The sequence below is a fragment of the Chenopodium quinoa genome, unplaced genomic scaffold (assembly GCF_001683475.1).
Source record: "Chenopodium quinoa cultivar QQ74 unplaced genomic scaffold, ASM168347v1, whole genome shotgun sequence".
Taxonomy (NCBI): domain Eukaryota; kingdom Viridiplantae; phylum Streptophyta; class Magnoliopsida; order Caryophyllales; family Amaranthaceae; genus Chenopodium; species Chenopodium quinoa.
The window spans coordinates 602,267-624,756 of record NW_018745542.1 but is presented as its reverse complement, the minus strand read 5'-3'; the positions used below and the strand labels follow the sequence as shown (position 1 = coordinate 624,756).

Here is a 22,490-nt window from a genome sequence, read left to right as displayed (position 1 = left end):
TAATCAATTGCTTTTCTCTACAAGAAAATACTAATGAATCGAGTATTCTATTCACATTAAAAAGATAAGACTTAATCAAGAATAATTAAGTATAATTATGACGTACTAATCAAGCAAGTTTAATTAGATGAAAATTAACTTAAGTTTGATTAAATTTAAATAGGCAAAAGCTAACGAATGCTCTAAGGGCGTTGGATAAGATAATCAAAAGTAAAAATATTAAATTAGAATGAGCATTAATTAGACTAATTCGACGTGTGATTTTGCCATGCATTCCCAATTAATATCACTGTATGAAATATTTTAAATGTTTATTATCTAACGCTCAGGGAGAGTTTGTTAATTAATTAGCAAGATCCATCTAAATAAACTATGTTTAAATAAAAAGAACGCACCATATTACAGAATATTAAAATGTTTCATCAATTCAATTTACATTATTGATTTCAACTCTCATTTTTTTTCATGCTACGTACAAAACAAAAATGTTTCACTAGCTCCACTTCATATTGTCACAAGATCTTACATTCTACAAGTATATGGAATCGACTTGTATCCATTAGACCATTAATTAATACTAAACCTAAAGTAAGTTAGCGACCAAAAAGTTTATATCTTGCTATAACTAGAGAATAAAACCCACTATTGTCACTATAGTATAAATAAGCAGTATCTTAATTCCTTTTTCTCGAGAACTCAACTATTCATTATTTAACACTATAATTTAAAAGATTTGTTATACTTTATGTATTATTTGGATGGTTGTAACTTAGGTTTAATTTCTAATCTTGGTTAGAATAAATTATCTGCATGTTTTCTCACGTCTTCTCCGGAATAGGAGGAATGATCTCGTAAGTAGATGAATCCAATTTTGTTCAATATTATTATTTCACTTTCAATTTTGAAAGAAAAGGAGGACTTTTGATGTCAAGTTTTGACTAAGTGTACTATTAATTGAACACAAACCCCACATCATGCAAAAACATGCAAATAACAAATGCATAAAATTTCAAATTTATGAAGCGCTAAACTTGGGATCTCAACATCTCATGATTCGAGCCATCTAGGGACACATAGTATGGAACAATGTATGGAGTATAATAAAGCATGAGAAGAATCAAAGATCTGAGCAACTAAATATCAAAGGAGAAGTTCAATTATTAATTTGATTGCTAAAATATTTAGATATTATCTTCATTAAAACAACGATTCCATATGACATCAGACAATTATGTGTATATGTTAGGGTCACAAATTCACAATCTATCTTACAGCTGGTATGTAATTGAAACCTTAAGTAATCATTATAGGTCATGGGTATAAGAATTGTTGTAATCATATGCAGCCTCGCACAAGTTAGTGAGTAACATACTTCAATTGAGGAAGGCTAAAAGGATTTCCAAGCGGTCACTTGCAAGTTATCCTATTTTCAAATTTAAAAGGTGTAAATCTTATCACAAGAGGGTTAGGATAGCATGAAGGACAATTAGGCTTGACATGAATAAAATGGCCACCTCAAGTGTTAGTCCGAAAGGTCGTGGCCATGCATACTAAGGGGGGTCACTGGCCCAACACATTACGGAACGTGGGTCAAGTTGTGCATGATCTTCATTCTAAACGCTGCTCACATGACTTTTTCTTATCTCGTTTCAGACATCATCATTTTAAACACGAAATACGTTGACACAACCTAACACATGTACCTATGGGCTTTTTTTTTTTTTTTTGTGACATACTACAAACTCAAAAAGCTGTACATCACTATTCATGAGTACGTTCGTTGTACATGTATCCAAACACTAATGTCACAAGATTATCTTACAATTTACAGTACATTAACAGAGAGTATTCCACTTTCTCTCATCATGAAATCATACATAATCCAGATCACATCGCTTTCAAGTTTCCCCTCGTGTGGGTCCACCCTTCTTCTTTTGCATAATCATCACTAACATGGTTTTTAATTGGACAGATTTCATATATTATGGCCCTACATTACTCCCACGCGCCACGACCAAACTTGCACCTTTCAAATGCGACACTATCATCAAAGGTCCATTCCCAAGGTTAAATCATCCTAATTAAATTACTACTCCTTATTTTTTCCCTATTATATTCATTAATTATTAATTTATTACCACTATTACTTAACTCTTTGTACTTTCACATTTGTACTACCTTAAAAGTAATTCTACCTAGGACATTTCCCTCTTTTTTTTATAGAGATACTTCTAGAAAAGCTATGGTTGATCTTAGAGATCAAGAGGATCTCTTCTTAATTACACTTTGCATAAGACTTTACCTTCCTTTCGAAAATAAAGTTCGGACAATGATATGATATGTTGTCTCACGCTCTCAGCAATAAGCGGACAAATTATCCGAGCCACTGTTTATATTATAAGGTGCAAATAAAGTGTAAGTTTTACTTTGTAGATTACATTTTACATAACGCTAATGTTGTACTCGTTTAATTCACGCTAAATTTCAAAGACGGAAATTTGAAATCAAGGCTAAATATAGGAGAAATTTAACTAAAATTTATTACTAAGATTATACAACTGATGCAGTAATATAACCACATTCATTCTTCCTATTGAGTAATACTAGAACAAAATGTTTAACCATACTGTACACTTTAAACATTATACAAATATGCCAACCAATTCAAACTAATTTAAATTGGACCGTTGCTACTTGCCTTACTAGTTACTACTACCACATTAATCATTAATCATATTTATTTGCAAAAAATGGTAGACAACTAATTATGCCAAATTTAGCAATTTTTTTTTCCTTTCATTTTTAAATTTTTTTTATACATTACCTACCCATGATAATAAAAGACCCTAAAATAATTAAAAATTACGCCGCGCGTGTACCTTATCGCTTTGCCGGAGAAAGATAAACGACACTCTGAACCACCGTTTTACCAATTTTAAACCCAGGAACCACCGTGAACGCCGCCGTCACATCGCCGGAGATGACGTCATCTTCTCCGGCGACACTTTCCATATAAACCTCTGAAAAACGGCAATTTTTTCTCACCTGAAAAGCTACCGCCGGCGGATCGAAGCTGAAGGCCAAGCAATGAAGCAGCCACACTCTTCGTGCCATCTCTGCGAAGAGAGAGAAGAATTCTGTTGCCGGAAATGCCCCTGAACTTACCACTTTTCTTTGATCTAAATTTCCGAAAAATGAACACTCCATTTTTGGATGCATCAATTTTAGATACTTCCCTCTGCAAAATTTCGCAAAAGGGTATCTTGGGTTTTGTGTAAAAATCTGAGATGGTGTTAAAGATTGAAGTTTTCTGAAATTTTCGAAGAAAATCTGGGGTTTTAAGGGTTGTTTGGTCCCCTCATCTGGGAGGTAAAAAGTATGATGATTAAACCCGTCAAACATTACCTGGGAAACGTACGATTCGAATGCAAATATTGAATGCTTTGATTTGACGAACTTGGCGTTTGGTTCGATTGCTTTCGCAGCCAAATCAATGTCCCAGTTTTTTACTTCCATTTCGCGCACCAACTGTTTGACGAAATGCCTCAATGACCTTAGAACAAAATGAAGAACTCGAATGAAGTGACACTGATTTAATTCATTAAGTGGGGTGTTATTCGGAAGAGGGAATAATACCCCACTTGAATTCAAGCGCTTTTCCAAAGATTTGTTCGTCTTTGTTGTATCCTCTAGTTTCTTCCTTAACGAGGCGATTTCGGAGTCTTTTTGTTCCATTTTCCACTCCAATTGCTTCATTGTGATCTCGTATGTTTTGATGTTGCTTTGTTGTTCTTGAATCTCTGCCAATAAGTTGGTAACATGGGGTGGTGGAAGATCCAATTTCTTGTTCAAATACCTCTGTTTTAGCTCAGACAATACAGTTAACTCGCTTACTAAAGCCTCATCAGCTGACTGTATAGCATCATTGTTGTAAGGAAACTGTGCACTTTGTAGCTCAGCATAAGCAGCTTTAAGCGACGACAAACTAGCAAAGAGTTTTGCAACAAGAGCTTCTTTAGCGGCTTTATTTCTAGCTGCTTGCTCTTGTTGTGCAAGATCACCAGAGTTGGATCTCTGGGATTTGGTTCGGGTTAATTTCGGTTCGGATTTAAAGTCTTTTAAACTAATGTTAAGCTCCTCAGAAAGGGTTCTAAGTTTTGGGTTTGGAGGAAATCTTGATGGGGTTTGAGGGTGTATACATTTCGAAAACGTTTTCGAAATTTTGCTTCTTGTTGATTCATTAGATGAAGGTTGTTTGATGCAATCCATATATAATTTGGGTTGCTATTTTTATCTTTGGATAAAGAAAAATGTGTTAAACATGAGGAATTTTACAAAGTTTTCGTTACGAAAATGGCAAAAAAAAAAAAAATACAAAGATTTAGTGAAGAGTAAAGAGAAGCAAAAACAATCAAAGTGAGTGATTTTTGACCTTTATTTTGGGTGTGTTTTTGAGATTATAGCCGGAAATGAAGGTGCCAAAAAAAAGTTGTGTTTAAAGGGCGGGAAACAAAAAGAAAGGTGGGGAATGGTTATGTATAAGAGAATATATGTGAAATTATGAGTCGTCTTTTATGACTTTAGGAATTTAATTTTTAAATTTTTGTTATTTATTTATTTTAAAAATATGTTAGTAGAATACAAGTAGTAGTAGAAGAAGGATTTGATTATGGGAGGAGGACCCAGTTGGTCTGGTACACTAGCTTAGGTTGGATGATGGATCATGGTTCATGCAAGTTAATCCAAAAGAAAAAGGGAAACACAAACCAAGTTGTTGATTATCTAATGACTTTCCTTCTAAGCTTTTCTTTACCTAATTACCATGCTAATGTTTCATGGGCTATTGTCTTTTTATAGCTTTAACTATACTACAAGTTTGATTGTAAAACTACTCTATGGTATAGTTTAGTAACAATTATGTTTGGTAGTTAATAGATAAAGATGGATTTATTGTATTGAGATATGTTTAGTTGATTGATATGTTGAACTCTTTACAATAACTTGTCTACTTTTACTATATTACATACATGTGTCTTATTTTGAATCCAGATTATTATCTCATTTTAAACAGATAACTTGTCTACTTTTACTGTATTACATACATGTGTCTTATTTTGAATCCAGATTATTATCTCATTTTAAACAGATCTAACGCTTTTTTCTAGTTGGTTCGTTAGTGTGCTTTTCTTGTTTTCTTTTGTTGCTAGACTTGACTACAAGGTGTTCATCACTTGGAAGTTAGAAATCACATATGTGATGGCGTATTTTGTTTCTAAGTTAGTGATCTCCATATATACCACATTGCAACTCTTATACTTTTAAATTATTTCCTAATATATTACTTTATCTGTTCTTTTTTACTTGACATGTTTCTTTTATTACGCTTGCCAATGCAAAACTTTAACGGTTAATAACTTCAATTCTCCATAATTAAAAAATATAAAAGTTATATATTATGATAGTAGTTGTTGAGACGAATTCAATGATACAATATAAATATGTTTTTCCTTACATATTATTCACAAAACACGGTCAAATGAGAGGTGATGAATAGTGTAAAAGTCAAAGCAGGTTAAGTATAAAAGAACGGAGAAAGTAATTATGTTGGTGCACAAATCAAGATAATTAAAGAGAAAGCATTGATGTGACGAGCAAAGTATAACACAACAATAATATCCATACATAGTTGTTACATAAATACATTCATGAATAAGAAAATTTTGTAAGCCATTGAATATCAGTATATGAGGAAATCTAAAACAAATAATATCATAAATAATGATATCTAAGAGTAGCATCCAATTTTAAAATAAAAATTCAAATTATTCAATAATTAGCGACTGCAGCAGCCGTTTGTTGAGTTGCTGGGGTGCAATGAGAATAAGAAATAGCAGAGTAAACATGTGAAAAAGTGAGAGTGAGTCCAAAGATAAGTACATAACATCAATCTGAAGCTGCCACTTATTATTTAGCTTCTTCGATGATTCTCATACCATAATTCATCTTGCTCTTAGACTATTCATTTCATGCCTTCTTTGCTAATAAATTAATTTACTTCAAGATATAGACAAATTTAATGTTACAAATTATTGTTGTTAAGATAGAAGAAAGATCCCTATGTATTAGTGAAGGGTTACATTTGACATATTATATTGAAGCTAAGGGTTACGTAAATGACTAATTAAATATGTGTTGGAAGTCTAAGAGTAGACCCGGTTAATGGACAAAGTAACCCAATAATAATAGGTCGGGTTAGGACCAAGATTATAGGTTATTTAATTGAAAGAGTCTTCATTGGACAAGACTTTATTGGGTATGGTCAATATAGAGCGAAAATATTTGTCCAATTTAATACATAAAGAAAATAGATAATGTAACTAGTCAATATATATATATATATATATATATATATATATATATATACGGGGAGGTTCCGCTGAAAACAGGGCTTATAGTGAAAACTAAAAACAGAAAATCTCAACCATCCATTGTTACTAACAAGATCTAACGGTTTAAAAAAAAAAAAAATAACGTAGAGTCACTATATATAAAAATAACGTAACTGTATACAAAAATAGGGTAACTATATCAATTTTTACAACATTTGTCACTATATACAAAAATAGGGTAACTATACCAATTTTGATCCTATTCATAGAAGTCACTATATACAAAAATAGGGTAACTATATCAATTTGACGGCATTTACATAGAGGTCGCTATATACAAAAATTGGGTAACTGTTTCAATTTTGACCATACTACTAAAACTAGAACTCTAAAATATCATCAACAATTAAATGAAATGAACTTAAGCCACTGGGTTGAGCACGCATATCTTGAATTAAACCCAAGCAATCACTTTCCAGTTTCAACCACTAACTTATCAATGCCTTCGTCCAGCGCTAACTTCAGACCCCATAAAATTTCATTGGCCTCTGCTACCTTCGTATCCCACTTCTCAGGACCCTGAGCTACCCCGCAGCAAAGAACATACCCCACACTGTCCCTAAGAACAGAGCCCAATCAAGGACAAAGTTACTACATGTAAGCCTATCACTCAAGTAACTGTACCTCCAACCGCACAACCAGTTACCATCGGACCACCCTGCAACCATCAGCTCGCCACCGCACCAAATCTCGACTACTGCACCGCTTACCAAACACCGATCCGAGTAGTAGAAACTCCCGAACCACACCACGAGTAGCCACCTAAGCAAAGACCATCAACCGTAAAAGAATATCAAAATTCTAATTGCAAAACCTAGAAATCAAATTCGATACATAAATAGAAAAATTATAAATCATATTAAACATAATAATCAAACGAATATCAACCTAGTTTATCCAAAAACATTATATATAGGTGTAAATTAGAAAATCATATCATCGACCCAAAACAAATAATACCAAGAAATTAAGTTCAATTTTATCAAAATTGCACTGATATGAAACTCAAATAGACGTGAAAAAGCTCAAATAAATTGTAATTACTCCTACGATTTTGAAAATTAGATTGAAAAAATCAGTTTGATTTTAAACATAAATGTAGAAAATAAAAAAATTAAACAAAAAATATCAATGAAAAAGTCACTTGTGAGATTCACCTTTAAAGCTAACGTCAAAATTATTAAAGCTTGAAGCAAAATCCACTGAAATTTGATGAGTTTAACATTTATTTTGAGTTGGAAGGAGAGAATGAGTGAGATGAGAGAGAAAAAATCAAGAGATTATGGAGGAGAGAGAAAAGAAACATACGGCATAATAGAGGAGAGAGAATGAAATGTTATTTGAACCAATTAAATTATTATGAAGTACGAAGTACTTCGTAGAAGGCATATATGATCTCATCCGTTAGATAGAAATCAACGATCTAGATTAACCGTTTTCAGTTTTCAGATTTAATCTTGTTTTTACATGATCCTCTTCCTATATATATATATATATATATATATATATATATATATATATATATATATATATATATATATATATATATATATATATATATATATATATATATATATATATATATATATATATATAAAGCATTTATATACATATTTTCGTATTCATATATACTTAATTATAGCTTTGTTCAATATTTATTTTAATCAATAGTTTGTTGGTCTGCCCATTATTAACTCGTGACCTGCATTAATAACCAAGTCTTTTTTTTTTTTTTTTTTTTGAAGACCATTAATAACCAAGTCTAGCTGAGAGTATTGTAGTTTATATTGTACAATACATAGCATGTATTAATATATGAAATACTTGTAATAGTAAAGTACGGAGTAAATTAGAAATTAATATTGAGGTAATGAGGTTATTATCATCATACTATACATTTATACTGAACATTACATATTAGAGCATCTCTAATGGTGTTTTTTAAGGACTTGCTTGCAAATATGAAAAATAATAAAAGTGTTGCTTAACCATTGGAGCACTATTGAAATACCTGTTATCTTGAGCAGTACTGCTGAGTTAAGCTACACTGCTGGAAAATATTAAACATTTATAATTTAAATTAAAAATATCATTTTTTATCTTGTTCAAAAAAAATAAATATTAAAATATTATTTTCATCATTATCAACTGACATATAGATAAGTGATATTGACTTTTTTTTTTGTGAGAAGATTTTTTTTTTTCTAATAGGAGTTTACAAGATAATAGGTCTCACGTAACAAATTCACTCGTAATGTAATGGTTGTAATATGTATCTTTCACGTTTCATAGTGTTTTTATTTTTTTTTTTATTTTTTTTTTTAAAAGTTTTACAATTATATTGATGTGGCAAATCAAGCTACAACTATCATTGGAGTACTTTGTAGCTTAAATAGGTTATAGCTCTAAAAGTTGACATGGCAAAGCAAGCTACAAGCCTTTGTAGCTTACCATTGGAGCATAGCGGTTTAAATATTAGTTCATTATATATTAGACGGTAAAAATATTACATTGTAACATACTCTACATCACGATCTGATCTACATGTTAACTCCGACTGATATATTAACCTTATATAAGTATATAACAACAAAATCTTGATCCCAAATTAAAATATATATTAAAATTTGACATTAGTCATAAGCTTGTTTTTATTACAACATAAAAAAAAAAGTAATAGTTGCTTAAACTTTTCTTTTTAACTATTATAAAATAAATAAATTTAATTAATTAAAATGAATTTACTAAAGAATTTATCATTGTAGAATTAGAGATAGGAAAATTTGTCTAAAACTACCCGGAAGATAGGCTGTTTTGTTAACAACTACCCATTTTTTTTATTTGTTTACAACTACCCGCAAGTTTGAAAACGTTAGGGTAGCACTACCCAATAACGTTTTCCGTCCAATTTGAATGTTATCTGGGCCCACATGTTACCTTTTCCCACCCAAATTACTTCCCCCCAACTACCTTTTCTCTCTCCTCTTAAATCTCCCTCCATTATCACTCACTCTCTTCTTTTACTCTCTTCAATTGAAGTTCAACAAATCTGACCTAAGCAGCGAATAATCTCCATCATCTTTACCCCTTTTTCTGAAATTCTCAGCCCTACCATCTCTGTCTTTGCCTTCTCTCTCTCTTCCAAGTCATCTTCTTGCTTTTTTGGGTATGCTGAAGTAACTCGGTGAAACTACAGAAATGGACAAAGGGGAAAGCTCGGTAAATACTCAATTGACTGCAGCAAAGGGAAGACCTTCAAGGTACATTGGTGGTTTGACCATAAATTTCTGTCCTTTTCAATTAAAAATGGAAAAAAATGTGAAACCCTAAATTTTTTAATACTCGAAATTGGAACCCTAATTTTTTAATTGACAAAATTGGCTGTACAATTAAACAAATCAAACGCTTTATCACATATAATTAATTAAAAACAAACTAATTGTTGTAATTTAGGATGTTGTTGAGCTCTGAGAAATGTGCATTTTTTGGTTGGTTGCTTTGCCCTGTTTTTTTTTTTTTTGCAAGTTGGTTTTTTTGGTTTTACTGACTTAGATAGTTGTGCATGTTGCTGTTGATATTGAACAATTGCTTTTTTCACTGTTTTAGGGAGCTTCCACCCTATGTTGATATGAATATATGGGTTAGGGGTGAATTTCAATACAGCAAGGGTAAGACTGAGTATGTTGGTGGAGGGATGTTTATGAGGATGAGTTGTTGGTTGAAGGAACTGAATGTTGTGAATTTGAGGAAGTGGGTGATATATGCATATGATATAGTGTGTTGTAGGGTACCCCAACATTTTAGTGTGTGGTACAGATTACATGGCAGGAACTTAACAAATGGAAAGAGGAAGATGGAGACACTTGATGACATTATCAATTTGGTCAACAGTAGGGATCTGAATGATAGAGTTATAGTTTGGGCCTTAATTGAGAAACCAAACCCTATCTAGCCTTTACAACATGACCTAGGTCCAAGGACAAAGAACCCAAGCTTTGTACCTTCTATAACACCTAAACCAGAACAGAAAATTGTGCCCAGTCCACCCTCAAACAGTTCTTTGTTGCCACCTAACAAAAAATTGAAGCCCATCAAACAAGAAGTGAAGCCAGTTAGGTGGAGTTTGAGGTTATCCCCCAAAAAAGGCAAACTAGATATTGATGATGGTGATGATGGTGATGCTGTTGTCATTTCCCAAGCTGAGTTTGAAACCCATGTCAGCCAGCTACACCAATGCCCATTGGTATCCACAAAAATCCCTCCCCCTACTTTGTCTATTAGTCCACAAAAAGAAACACACATGCCCAGTTCTTCTTCTTTTCCTTCAGTGAACCCTAGCAGCTCATCCCCTCTAAAAACACCTACCCCTACGAAGAAAACACTTTGTTCACAGGGAAAGTCAAAGAAAAGTGTAGCAAAAAAGGGTAAGCAAGTTAAGGCTCAGGGTAAGGGTAAGGGTAAGGGTAAAGGAAAGGTTGACAGAAAGATAAAATAAAAAAGAGTGACTGAGCTAGGTGTTGATAGGGAGGATTGGAGTGGGGAGGGAGAGTGGTCTGATGAATCTGAGTGGTCAGATTTAGATCCAGACTTTGCTGTTGAAGGAGAAGACATCCTAGAAGATGAAGCTGACCAGAAAACAACTTAACCAGAGTTTAGGCAGGAAGAATTCAATGGAGGTGATGCTGTGGAGGTGGAATATGACTCAAAAGAGCTTAGGTCTCTTCAAGGATCAGATGATGAGGTAGATCCCAATCCCACATTTAATCCTGAGGTTGATTTCAAAAGAAAGATAAGCTTTGTGAAAGGGTTAAATTTCCCTACTGTTGAAGTTATTAGAAAAGCAATTAGGTGTCATAGCATTGAAAACAATTATGATTATTATTTTTTGCATAATGGGAAGAGTAAGGTGAGTGTGTATTGTAGAAAAAAAATGTGGTTGCCCATGGGACAAGAAGCATGGGAAGATAATTTGTTCTTGTAAGTCAGAGAACAAGTGTAAATTTAGGATTCTGTTGAGGCAGCCAAGAATGGAGAATACTCTCCAAATCAGAAATTTGAACTTGAACCACACTTGTGGATTTCACCATGAGAGTTCCAAAGTTACATCTGAGTATTTGGCTGATAGATACCTAGATGAATGGAGATCTGACCCTACTTGGAAGCTGAAAGTGTTCATAGAGAGGGTTTACAGGGATTTAGGGGTTCATATTGGATACTATAAGGCCTGGTTTGCTAGGGCAAGGGCTAAGTTAACTTTGTATGGAGATTCTGCTGAGGAGTATACAAGGGTGTGTGATTATGGGCTGGCTTTGCTTAAACACAACCCTGGTTCTTCAGCCATTGTGGTGTTATAAGGGATTGAAAACCCTCCCCCCATTTTTCAGAAGATGTATGTGTGTTTTGGAGCATGCAAATTTGGGTTCAAGAGGGGCTGCAGGCCTGTGATTGGAGTGGATGGGTGTCATTTGAAGGGTGCTTTCCCTGGTATGATACTAGTTGCTGTCAGTTTGGATGGTAACAATAATATCTACCCAGTTGCTTGGGCAGTGGTTGAAGTGGAAAACAAGGATTCATGGATATGGTTCTTGGAGCTCCTAATCAAAGACATTGACAAACCAAGGGGGAAGGGCCTTACTTTGATGTCAGACAGGAAAATGGTACTTTGCTTGTTGTTTTTATTGCCTTACACTTTGAACATGTGGCCAATAGTTGTGAAATTGATTACTTTTTCTGTTAACAGGGACTACTGGAAGCTTTTGCTGTTGTGGTTCCTGATGCTAAAATCAGGTTTTGTGTAAGGCACATTTGGGCCAATTTTAAGCTCAAGCTTGGTGGTGAAGCTTTCAAAGAGTATTTTTGGAAGTCAGCAAGGTCAACAACAAGGGTTCTGCTTTGTAACTTTGTTTACATATTAATTTCTCATATCAATTTCTCATTTTAATCAAATTTTAGGCTGATTAAATTGCACAATGTTTACATATCAATTTCTCATTTTAATCATTTTTAGGCTAATTATGAAGTGAATATGCTAAAGATCAAAGAGCTTTCTGAAGATGCATTCTACTATTTAGCTTCAATTCCTCCTAGACATTGGGTTAAATATGCATTTTCTACTTTCAGCAAATCTGATATGTTGTTAAACAACATATGTGAAAGTTTCAATGCTGTTTTGAAGGAAGCTAGAGACAAACCTATAATCACTTGTCTTGAATGGATTAGGAGGTATGTCATGAAGAGGAACACTCTGAAATGGGAGGGTGTTCAAAGTCATGAAGGCAGATTTATGCCTTATGTGTCCAAGAAGTTCCAATTTGTGTCAAGTTTGGCTGCCAACTGTCATGTAATCCCTTCCATGCTGGACATTTGGGAAGTGGATTACTACAGTGATAGGTTTGTGGTGAATCTGGTTGAGAAAAGTTGCACATGTTATAGATGGGAGCTCATTGGGATCCCTTGTGCACATGCTTGGGTTGTGATAATAAAGAAAAGACTCAGGCCAGAGAACTTTGTGGATGATTTCTACAGCAAAGAGTCATACCTGCAGGCATACACTCCAAGTATCAGACCAATGCCTGGTATGAAACAATGGGAAAAGAGGACTGACTTGCTACAACCTATACCACCTGTCATGAGAAAAATGCCAGGAAGACCTTCCCTTAAGAAAAGGAAACAAGAAAAGGGTGAAAGGGAAGGAGCTGAGTCATCCCAAAAGCCTAAGAAAGCACCAAAGTGCTATAACTGTTGAGTCCCAGGCCATTACAAGAACAAGTGCAAAAACCAAGCACCACCCAAAGAGGTTGATAAAGGTGGCAGACCTCCATCAATGGAGCCTTGGAATGTACTTCAAAGAAAGAAAAATTGGGACAGAGCTGTGAAAAGGTATGTGAAGATTAAAGTTTGCTTGTGCATTGTCTAGTTACTTATTATGACATGTTCTAATTAGGTTTGTGTTGTTGTTTTGTCTGTCAGGGTAAGATTAACCCTGAAACTAGGGCATCCACATCCCAAGCTGCTCCTACTCAGGCAAGCTCACAGGGTGTAGCTCCACCACAGCCAACTCAATCAACCCAACCAAGTCAAGCTACCCAGCCTAGTCAAGCAACCCAGCCAACCCAATCCCAGCCTAAATCAGGTGGCACAATGAAGTCCAAGGCAGCATCTGCATCAGCCAAGCTACCAATTAGGTCAAAATTGAAGAATCAGCCAGTGTGGAAGCCCTAGAATAGGACTTTGTGCTTTTGTGTTGTTGTGTGTCTTTTGAGAACAATCTTTCTATAATTAGTTGGCTACATGTACTTTTACCTTGAATTAAATTGATGTGTAGCCTACATTTTAAAAAGTGATGATGAACAAATCTACTTTGCCTTTGTAATTATTTTGGAATTTGAATTGCAAGGCTTTGTTTTTATAATTGTGCAACAAATATGACATATTTTACATTTGCAAAAGGAAGTCAGCAAAGCATAATTTCATTTCATTTTAAATGCAATAATACAACCTACTTAGATAAAGGTTAACATTTGCACTATGCTTACATTCCAAAAGTTGTGACATTTGTCACTCATACAGTGCAAATGTAATACCAATCATTACTAAATTGCCTAATACATCATTGCCTTCCCTAAATAAGCTAACATTATTCCAATTGCAACAACTATAACTAGCTGCATTAGTGCTGAAATCCCACCACAGTCACCTGCCTTTGCTTTCTTCACTACAGCAGAGAGTGCCTTGCATTTCTTGGTCAATCTCTCTTTTTCACTCTCCACCCTTGCCTTTTGATCTTGAAGCATGCAAACTTGTTGTTTCAGCAAACCTATCTCATTTTGCATCAGCTTTTTGTCCAACACTAGTTGATTAGTAACAACCCTCTGCCACTCAAGTATATCTTCATCAAACCATTTGAAAAATTTGCATCCTCTTCTACCAGATGCAGCATCATAGAATTTACAAGCCAAAAATCTTCTCCCAGGGTTTTTGGTAGTCCATGACGTCTCCAGCTTTGGTGAAATGCCACAATTGCACTTGTTGGGGTGATATTGCATAGAGGAGTGGTATGATGAACTCGACGTCCTAGCAATTAACAATTAACACAGTCAATTTGTTATAAAAACTAAAAAAAAAAATGCCTCCAAACCCCCTAATTGAATCAACCCTAGGATTCAATTGAATCCCTTAACCCTAGAAATCAAGAAGAGGGAAAATTAAGAAGCATTTGAAGAGGAGAGAGAAAAGGTAGTTGGGGGGAAGTAATTTGGGTGGGAAAAGTAACATGTGGGCCCAGATAACGTTCAAATTGGACGGAAAACGTTATTGGGTAGTGCTACCCTAACGTTTTCAATCTTGCGGGTAGTTGTAAACAAATAAAAAAAATGGGTAGTTGTTAACAAAACAGCCTATCTTCCGGGTAGTTTTAGACAAATTTTCCTATCTCTAATTCTACAATGATAGAAGAAAGATCCCTATGTATTAGTGAAGGGTTACATTTGACATATTATATTGAAGTTAAGGGTTACGTAAATGACTAATTAAATATGTGTTGGGAGTCTGAGAGTAGACCCGGTTAATGAACAAAGTAACCCAATAATAATAGGTCGGGTCAGGACCAAGATTATAGGTTATTTAATTGAAAGAGTCTTCATTGGACAAGACCCTTATTGGGTATGGTCAATATAGGACGAAAATATTTGTCCAATTTAATACATAAAGAAAATAGATAATGTAACTAGTCAAAAAAAAATATGTAAAGCATTTTTATACATATTTTCGTATTCACATATACTTAATTATAGCTTTGTTCAATATTTATTTTATTCAATAGTTTGTTGGTCTGCCCATTACTAACTCGTGACCTGCATTAATAACCAAGTCTTTTTTTTTTTTTTTTTTTGAAGACCATTAATAACCAAGTCTAGCTGAGAGTATTGTAGTTTATATTGTACAATACATAGCATGTATTAATATATGAAATACTTGTAATAGTAAAGTACGGAGTAAATGAGAAATTAATATTGAGGTAATGAGGTTATTATCATCATACTATACATTTATACTGAACATTACATATTAGAGCATCTCCAATGGTGTTTTTTAAGGACTTGCTTGCAGATATGAAAAATAATAAAAGTGTTGCTTAACCATTGGAGCACTATTGAAGTACCTGTTATCTTGAGCAGTGTTGCTGAGTTAAGCTACACTGCTTGAAAATATTAAACATTTATAATTTAAATTAAAAATATCATTTTTTATCTTTTTCTAAAAAAAATAAATATTAAAATATTATTTTCATCATTATCAACTGACATATAGATAAGTGATATTGACTTTTTTTGGTGAGAAGATTTTTTTTTTCTAATAGGAGTTTACAAGATAATAGGTCTCACGTAACAAATTCACTCGTAATGTAATGATTGTAATATGTATCTTTCACGTTTCATAGTGTTTTTTTTTTTAAGTTTTACAATTATATTGATGTGGCAAATCAAGCTACAACTACCATTGGAGTACTTTGTAGCTTAAAAAGGTTATAGCTCTAAAAGTTGACATGGCAAAGCAAGCTACAAGCCTTTGTAGCTTACCATTGGAGCATAGCGGTTTAAATATTAGTTCATTATATATTAGATGGTAAAAATGTTACATTGTAACATACTCTACATCACGATCTGATCTACATGTTAACTCCGACTGATATATTAACCTTATATAAGTATATAACAACAAAATCTTGATCCCAAATTAAAATATGTTAAAATTTGACATTAGTCATAAGCTTGTTTTTATTACAACATCAAAAAAAAAAAGTAATAGTTGCTTAAACTTTTCTTTTTAACTATCATAAAATAAATAAATTTAATTAATTAAAATGAATTTACTATGGAATTTATCATTGTAGAATTAGAGATAAGTATATGGGAAGGAGAAAGGAGGATTATATAAATTGATGATAGTTGGAGATTCGGAGAGGTTAGAGAAGCTGAATGCTGAAAATAAAGATCTAGATGTAGATGCATGCACTGGAATTAAAAAGGTTATTGTTTGAGCACAAATTCAAACAATGTCAAAGAGATAACTCAATTTTATCATAGAGAAACATAAAAAGAAGTTGTATAATCCTGGTATATGTAGACGATTTGATATTCACAGGCAATGAGGAAGAGTCAATAGAAGAAATGAGGAAGATATTGGATTTAGATTTCTCTGTAAAGGATCTGGGAGAATTAAGATATTTTTTTGGCATTAAAGTAGCAAGGAGTGACAGAGGGACAATGATCAATCAAAGAAAATATGCACTTGATATAGTGAAAGATGTAGGAATGCAAGATTGCGTTACAACTAAATTTCTTTATCCTACAGGAACTAAGCTCGACAATGATGAAGGAGAGATATTTGAGGATCCTGAGTCTTACATAAGACTAGTTGGAAGTCTATTATACTTGAACTTAACAAGACCCGACTTAACCTTCTCAGTTCAGCAGTTAAGTCAGTATGTTAGTTGTCCTAGAAAACCTCATTTCAATGCTGATTTACATGTGGTCCGATATCTAAAAGGGACAACAGATTTGGGGTTGTTTTTTTCTAGACAAAACGAACACATTTTATTTGGTTACAGTGATACAGATTGGGGGAGTTGCGCGCATAATGGCAGGTCTCTTCTTACAGGGTTCATGTTTTTTTGGGAACTTTCTTAATCTCTTGAAAGACCTAGAAACAAAAAGTTGTATCTAAGTCATCATGCAAGGCTGATCTTCGAACCATGTCCCAAACTACTAGTGAATTGGCATGAGTTGTAGGGATTTTTGAAGATTTAAATATTGATGTTTCTCCGCATATCACTTTGTTTTGTGATTACAAATCTGCACAATACATTGCAGAAAATCAAGCTTATCATGAAAGAACAAAGCATCTCAAACTTGATTGCTACTATATTAGATAGAATATAGATGCGGATTTCATCTCCATTTATTATGTGAAATTCACCCTTCAGCTTGCTGACATTCTTACAAAATCATTACCTTCTCAACAACATGATTTTATTAGTGTCAAGTTAGAACTTGTGACTTTATCCCAAGTCCAACTTGAAAAAGGTGTAGAATTAGTGATAAGTATATACAGTGGCGGATCCAGGAATTCTAACTAGGGGTAGCATAGTGTAGGCGTCACTTGAAGTGCGCCTACATTAGAGCATGTGTGAATATGCTTGACACTCATAGGAAGTGGGAATTGACATAATACGATTAGGGACAAGGAAAGTAGGGAGCCGCCAACAAGTTTTTTTTAAGGAACTTGTAAACCGTTCACGGATCATTTAAGGCAACCACGAATAAGGGACAACGAAGGCAACAACGATTGACCCGTGAAGGTTACACCCCATTCATAATCCATGAGATTACTAACTCCATATGGTTCGGAACCACGAAAGGAGGATCGGGGATGATGGTACGAAGTGAGTCATGGAGTCACATTCGCCCGTATTGGCCTCTACTCGATTCTTATAGTGAAAAATGATTCCTGCGATCTTAAAGGCATACAAACAAAATATTCAATTCGCTCCAAACTATTATTATGCTAAATTGGTTGAATATTAATGCAACATATAATTCTAAAATATTAGTGATCACTTTAATTAATAACAAGATTAAAAAGGAACCTAAACCGGTTGTCCAAAATATCTTATTAGGCGTGATCTTCAATTACATATTCTCTTTAAACATGCAATATTGTGATCAATAATAACAATAGAATAAACATTAATATTGGAAGTAATTCAACAATAATAGCGTTAGTCAAATCAAATATAAATTAACCTAATCATGATACTAGCAATATAAAATAATAAGAGTAATTAAGTGAATTAATTACTCACTTTCCGCGTTTCCTTGAATTGCTACATCATGAATAAATTGTTAATAACTTCAATAAAAATATAAATCAAATGAAAATTAAATTAAATTAATATAGATTTGATTTGGTCCAAACCCTCAGTTAGACTCCTTGGAGTGCTTAGAAGAAGTATTTTGAGAGAATAGGGTGGATAGTATTTAGGCTAAAGAGGGAGAAGAGAATTATTTTATGATCAAGCTTGTTGATGATTGAAAAAGGAGTGATATGACCTCTATTTATAGGGAAAAAAAAGGTCGAAGAATCAAGAAAAGATCGAGTTCGAATCGGATTAAAACTCTTGCGATAGACATCAGTTTTTGCGGTTTATGTTTTTATCATATCTTTTGATCCAGAAATTGGAATAAGATGAATAAGATATCGTTGGAAAGCTCTTGAAGTCTACTTTCTAACTCAATTAGAATCAGATCAAAATATTTCGTAGAACAAAAGATATAGCTGAAATAGTGAGACGATATCAGTTTTGGATAGAGTTTGACATTTTATTCATATCTTTTTCGTTATAGCTCGGAATTGATATTATAATATATCATTGGAAAGATAATTTCAAGGGCTATCCAACCATATAAAATTTCAGATAAAAACTATTAGGAACGAAAATAATATCTGTATATCTTTGAATGTCTTTCAATTCGGATAAAATTAGGACTTTCAAAAAAAGGAGTTTTATTCAATTTCAAACTCTTTAATCTTATCTTTTCAAAAAGGATAATTAAGATCTTTTAGAAACTTATAGAAGCTTCCAATTAATCCTAATTGGTTTAGGAATTGGATTAAATCATTTGGACCCTCCACATGATCATTGGGTCGTAAGTAAGGTGGGCTTAGGTTCGGTTTCGGCTAGTTTAATATTTTGGCAATAACTTATTCGTTATAACTCGGATTTGGGCTTATAATATATCGTTGGAAAGCTCTTTTCAAACCCCATCCAAATATTCAATCATTAGACCCATATTATGGACCACAATAAACTGGATTAAACGTTTTTATAAAAAGAACACGAAATGAATGATTTTAAAGGACACGAAATGAATTATTTTGGGTTTAAAGGCACGAAAAGAGTAAAATAAGTTATGGTTTGGGGAAATGGGCTAGGAATTGGGTTGGTTTATGAAATGGAAATATGGATTTAAGCACTCCAACAATTAAATACCCAACCCGACCAATAATGGCGCTGAAAGGTTGTTCATCATTGAGTTTGGTTTTGCGGAGACATTTCTAGGTGTCTACACATGAAAAAATAAAGGAAAAAAAAATTAAAAAAAGTATACTAGTATAGTAGTATTATCCTTTAATAATTAGTCATTAAATCTTAAAACAATTATTTTGGTAGATAAATTTTCATTTCACAAATATGGAATAAGTCATATTCTAGTTATCAATATGATCAAAATTAAAAAAGAATACCATAAACATTTAAAAAAAAAAAAAAACTACTGATAATTTATATTAGTATATTATAAATAAAAATAAAAAATAACTTAAATGAAGGTCTTTTTAAAAAATATAAATTATATGTACAAAAATAAGTAAAAGAATTTTTTCAAAAAAAATAATAAGTAAAAGTATTTTGTTTTAATTTTTTTTTTTTTTAAAAAAACAGAACTTAAGAGACTTGTTTTATATAAAACAGGTCTCTTTTATTTGAACATGAAAAACAATCAGAACTTAAGAGACCTGTTTTTATATAATAGGTCTCTTTTATATTAACATAAAAAAGGCGCTAGATTTGCATTTGTTTGTAACAGCCTCTAAGAGACCAGTTATTTGAGATAACTGGTCTCTTTGACCTAACTTTTTTTTTTTTTCCAGGGGTAGCCTGTGCTGCCCCTTGTGCCTTCGTGGGTTCGCCACTGAGTATGTATGTTTTTGTTTTAATAGGTAGATGTATGGTTGAGTAGTTTAATTAATCCTTTATTTTTGACACTATTACAACTGGTTTTTTTTTTACTTTTGTTATGTTAGGTTGATAGGAGTCAGTGTACATATATAATCCAAGGTTATTATGTAGGGTTAATTAGGAACTTGAAAAAACTATCATACGCCTTCATACTCCATTTGATTTTTCTATTGGAATTAGATTATGATAGAAACAGAATTTGATAATGTTTATGTTGATAATTTGAATGCTGAATTTCACAATCATTCACAATAATATTTAGGATCATAAAATAATTGTCTTATACAAACATATATTTGATGATATATATGCAAGTTACTAAGGAATGAAATCATGACAAAATCATAACGTTTTGCATGAAAACAAGTTTAGAATTTTTTTTTTTATTTTGATGGAGTGTACAACGAAAAGGTAGAAATTGAGATAATAATTAGGAGAAAGATAAATAAAGGCAAATTAAATAGTTAAAGAGAATTGGACGCATAATATTTAATGTGGAAAAAATTATCAAAAAATATATGAGTGAATAGCACCGAAAATAATCCAATCCACTGTATAATATATGAAAATAGGAGAGTATAAGAATGAGGAAGGTAGAAAGGCTTATGCATATATATGGCTTTTTGTGTGTGTATTTACCTTTATTAAATGCCCAAGACTCATATTTATATTTAAAGATGGAGCTTGGAAGAAATGCTCGGAAGATTCCAAAATTTATTTCATTACTCTTGTATCCATAGTATTCTATAAAGATGCATGAACCATGTATTCTAGTTGCTTCCAATGTCAAGAATTTTCTAGGATGACAAAATAGCTAATTCTAGAGATAGAAAATATGGGCAAGGACTAACTTTTCTTGATTTTTCTGAAAACCTCTGGACTATGCATACATACTCCACCAAATAACAGGTTTATAAAATTTGGGCCACATCTAACACTTATTTTATCTAAAATAAATGAATTATTATAGAACATCCCTATCTTAGTTTTTTTTTTTTTTTTTTTAAGTATGAGATAATTATAACTCTTATGAATATTGTTTGGACAATTATACCCTCTCAATGTTTATTTACTAAGAATAATTGCCCCATTAATCTAAATTAGTTCTTTTTTTCAAAGCTCTTAAGAATAGTGTACGGACATTTATATACCCTAAAAATATTTGTTTATATACCCTCATTAATGTTATTAACAACTAAAGTTGTGATGTAAGGCCAAACCGAAAGAGCTTCCCAAATATTGCTAGCTATGGTGACAGTGACTATATAATTAGGCAACTTATATTAGCTCTAAGGAGTAAGGACTATACATTTATCCTTAATCAAAGGGCTAGCTATAAAGATTTCTTAATCAAACGATATAATCAACTTGTCTAGACAAAAGAACAGTATAAAAAAGTAATACATATGTTTGTCATGAACAAAAAAAACATGAAGGCTACTAATGCAAGATAAAATGCTTTAGTAAAACTAATTAAAGAGGATTTGAGGAGCAAGTAATACTAAAGTGTAACCGACCTTCACTATTTATTTCACTAAATCCCTTTAGGACTTAATATATATATATATATATATATATATATATATATATATATATATATATATATATATATATATATATATATATATATATATGTATATATATATGTATATATATGTATATATATATATATATATATATATATATATATAGCTTCTCCAATATATATTTAATTAATTAAATTTAATCTTACTAGGATTTGTTTATTACTAACTAATTTAATTGACAGAGGTTTTTCAGTGCGGCACGGGTTACTTGTATTTTAGGGTTACTTGTATTCTGGGGTTATTCGTATGGGTTACTTGTAGGGTGTTACTTGTATTATGAGAGGGTTACTTGTATCGTGGGGTTAATTGTATGTGTTACTTGTTTTCTGAGTAACTCCTACAAGTAACTCCAGACCAAAATCCCATACCAACCAGTAACACCCATACAAGTAACCCTATAATACAAGTAACACCTACAAGCAACCCCTGACAAAACCAGTAACACCCTACAAGTAACAACCCCGACCAAAACCAGTAACATCCATACAAGTAACCCCAGAATACAAGTAACCCCTTACAAAACCAACAACACCCTACAAGTAACCTCGACTAAAACCAGTAAACCCAGAATACAAGTAACACCTACAAGTAACACTTAACAAAATTAGTAACACCCTACAAGTAACCCTGACCAAAACCAGTAACACCCATACAAGT

At 32.7% G+C, this 22,490-nt stretch overlaps 4 protein-coding genes and 1 long non-coding RNA gene across 5 annotated transcripts; 2 read left to right on the top strand and 3 right to left on the bottom strand.

Annotated features, from left to right (window-relative positions):
• Window positions 1-2,880: 2,880 nt before the first annotated feature.
• On the bottom strand, window positions 2,881-4,269 carry LOC110716119 (protein GRAVITROPIC IN THE LIGHT 1-like). The gene has a single exon (XM_021894752.1). The coding sequence runs from the start codon at window positions 4,267-4,269 to the stop codon at window positions 2,881-2,883; it is 1,389 nt and encodes a 462-aa protein (XP_021750444.1).
• A 2,400-nt stretch (window positions 4,270-6,669) lies between these two features.
• On the bottom strand, window positions 6,670-7,786 carry LOC110716145. The gene is made up of 2 exons (XR_002510397.1): window positions 7,607-7,786; window positions 6,670-7,211 (listed from the first exon to the last, which is right to left on the bottom strand). It is a non-coding gene; the product is annotated as an uncharacterized LOC110716145 (long non-coding RNA).
• A 4,050-nt stretch (window positions 7,787-11,836) lies between these two features.
• On the top strand, window positions 11,837-13,194 carry LOC110716118. The gene is made up of 3 exons (XM_021894751.1): window positions 11,837-12,106; window positions 12,190-12,333; window positions 12,457-13,194. The coding sequence occupies exons 1-3, from the start codon at window positions 11,837-11,839 to the stop codon at window positions 13,192-13,194; spliced, it is 1,152 nt and encodes a 383-aa protein (XP_021750443.1).
• Window positions 13,195-14,050: 856 nt separating this feature from the next.
• Window positions 14,051-16,038, bottom strand: LOC110716117 (uncharacterized protein At4g04775-like). Its single transcript, XM_021894750.1, has 2 exons — window positions 16,028-16,038; window positions 14,051-14,522 (listed from the first exon to the last, which is right to left on the bottom strand). The coding sequence occupies exons 1-2, from the start codon at window positions 16,036-16,038 to the stop codon at window positions 14,051-14,053; spliced, it is 483 nt and encodes a 160-aa protein (XP_021750442.1).
• Window positions 16,039-16,618: 580 nt separating this feature from the next.
• Window positions 16,619-17,137, top strand: LOC110716116 (uncharacterized mitochondrial protein AtMg00810-like). The gene has a single exon (XM_021894749.1). The coding sequence runs from the start codon at window positions 16,619-16,621 to the stop codon at window positions 17,135-17,137; it is 519 nt and encodes a 172-aa protein (XP_021750441.1).
• The last annotated feature ends 5,353 nt before the right edge of the window (window positions 17,138-22,490 follow it).

Coding starts and splice junctions, on each gene's coding strand:
- LOC110716119 (XM_021894752.1), bottom strand. CDS start 4,269: ATGGATTGCATCAAACAACCTTCATCTAATGAATCAACAAGAAGCAAA.
- LOC110716118 (XM_021894751.1), top strand. CDS start 11,837: ATGTATGTGTGTTTTGGAGCATGCAAATTTGGGTTCAAGAGGGGCTGC. Junction 12,107..12,189: donor TGATGTCAGACAGGAAAATG/GTACTTTGCTTG, acceptor TTCTGTTAACAG/GGACTACTGGAAGCTTTTGC. Junction 12,334..12,456: donor CAGCAAGGTCAACAACAAGG/GTTCTGCTTTGT, acceptor AATCATTTTTAG/GCTAATTATGAAGTGAATAT.
- LOC110716116 (XM_021894749.1), top strand. CDS start 16,619: ATGAGGAAGATATTGGATTTAGATTTCTCTGTAAAGGATCTGGGAGAA.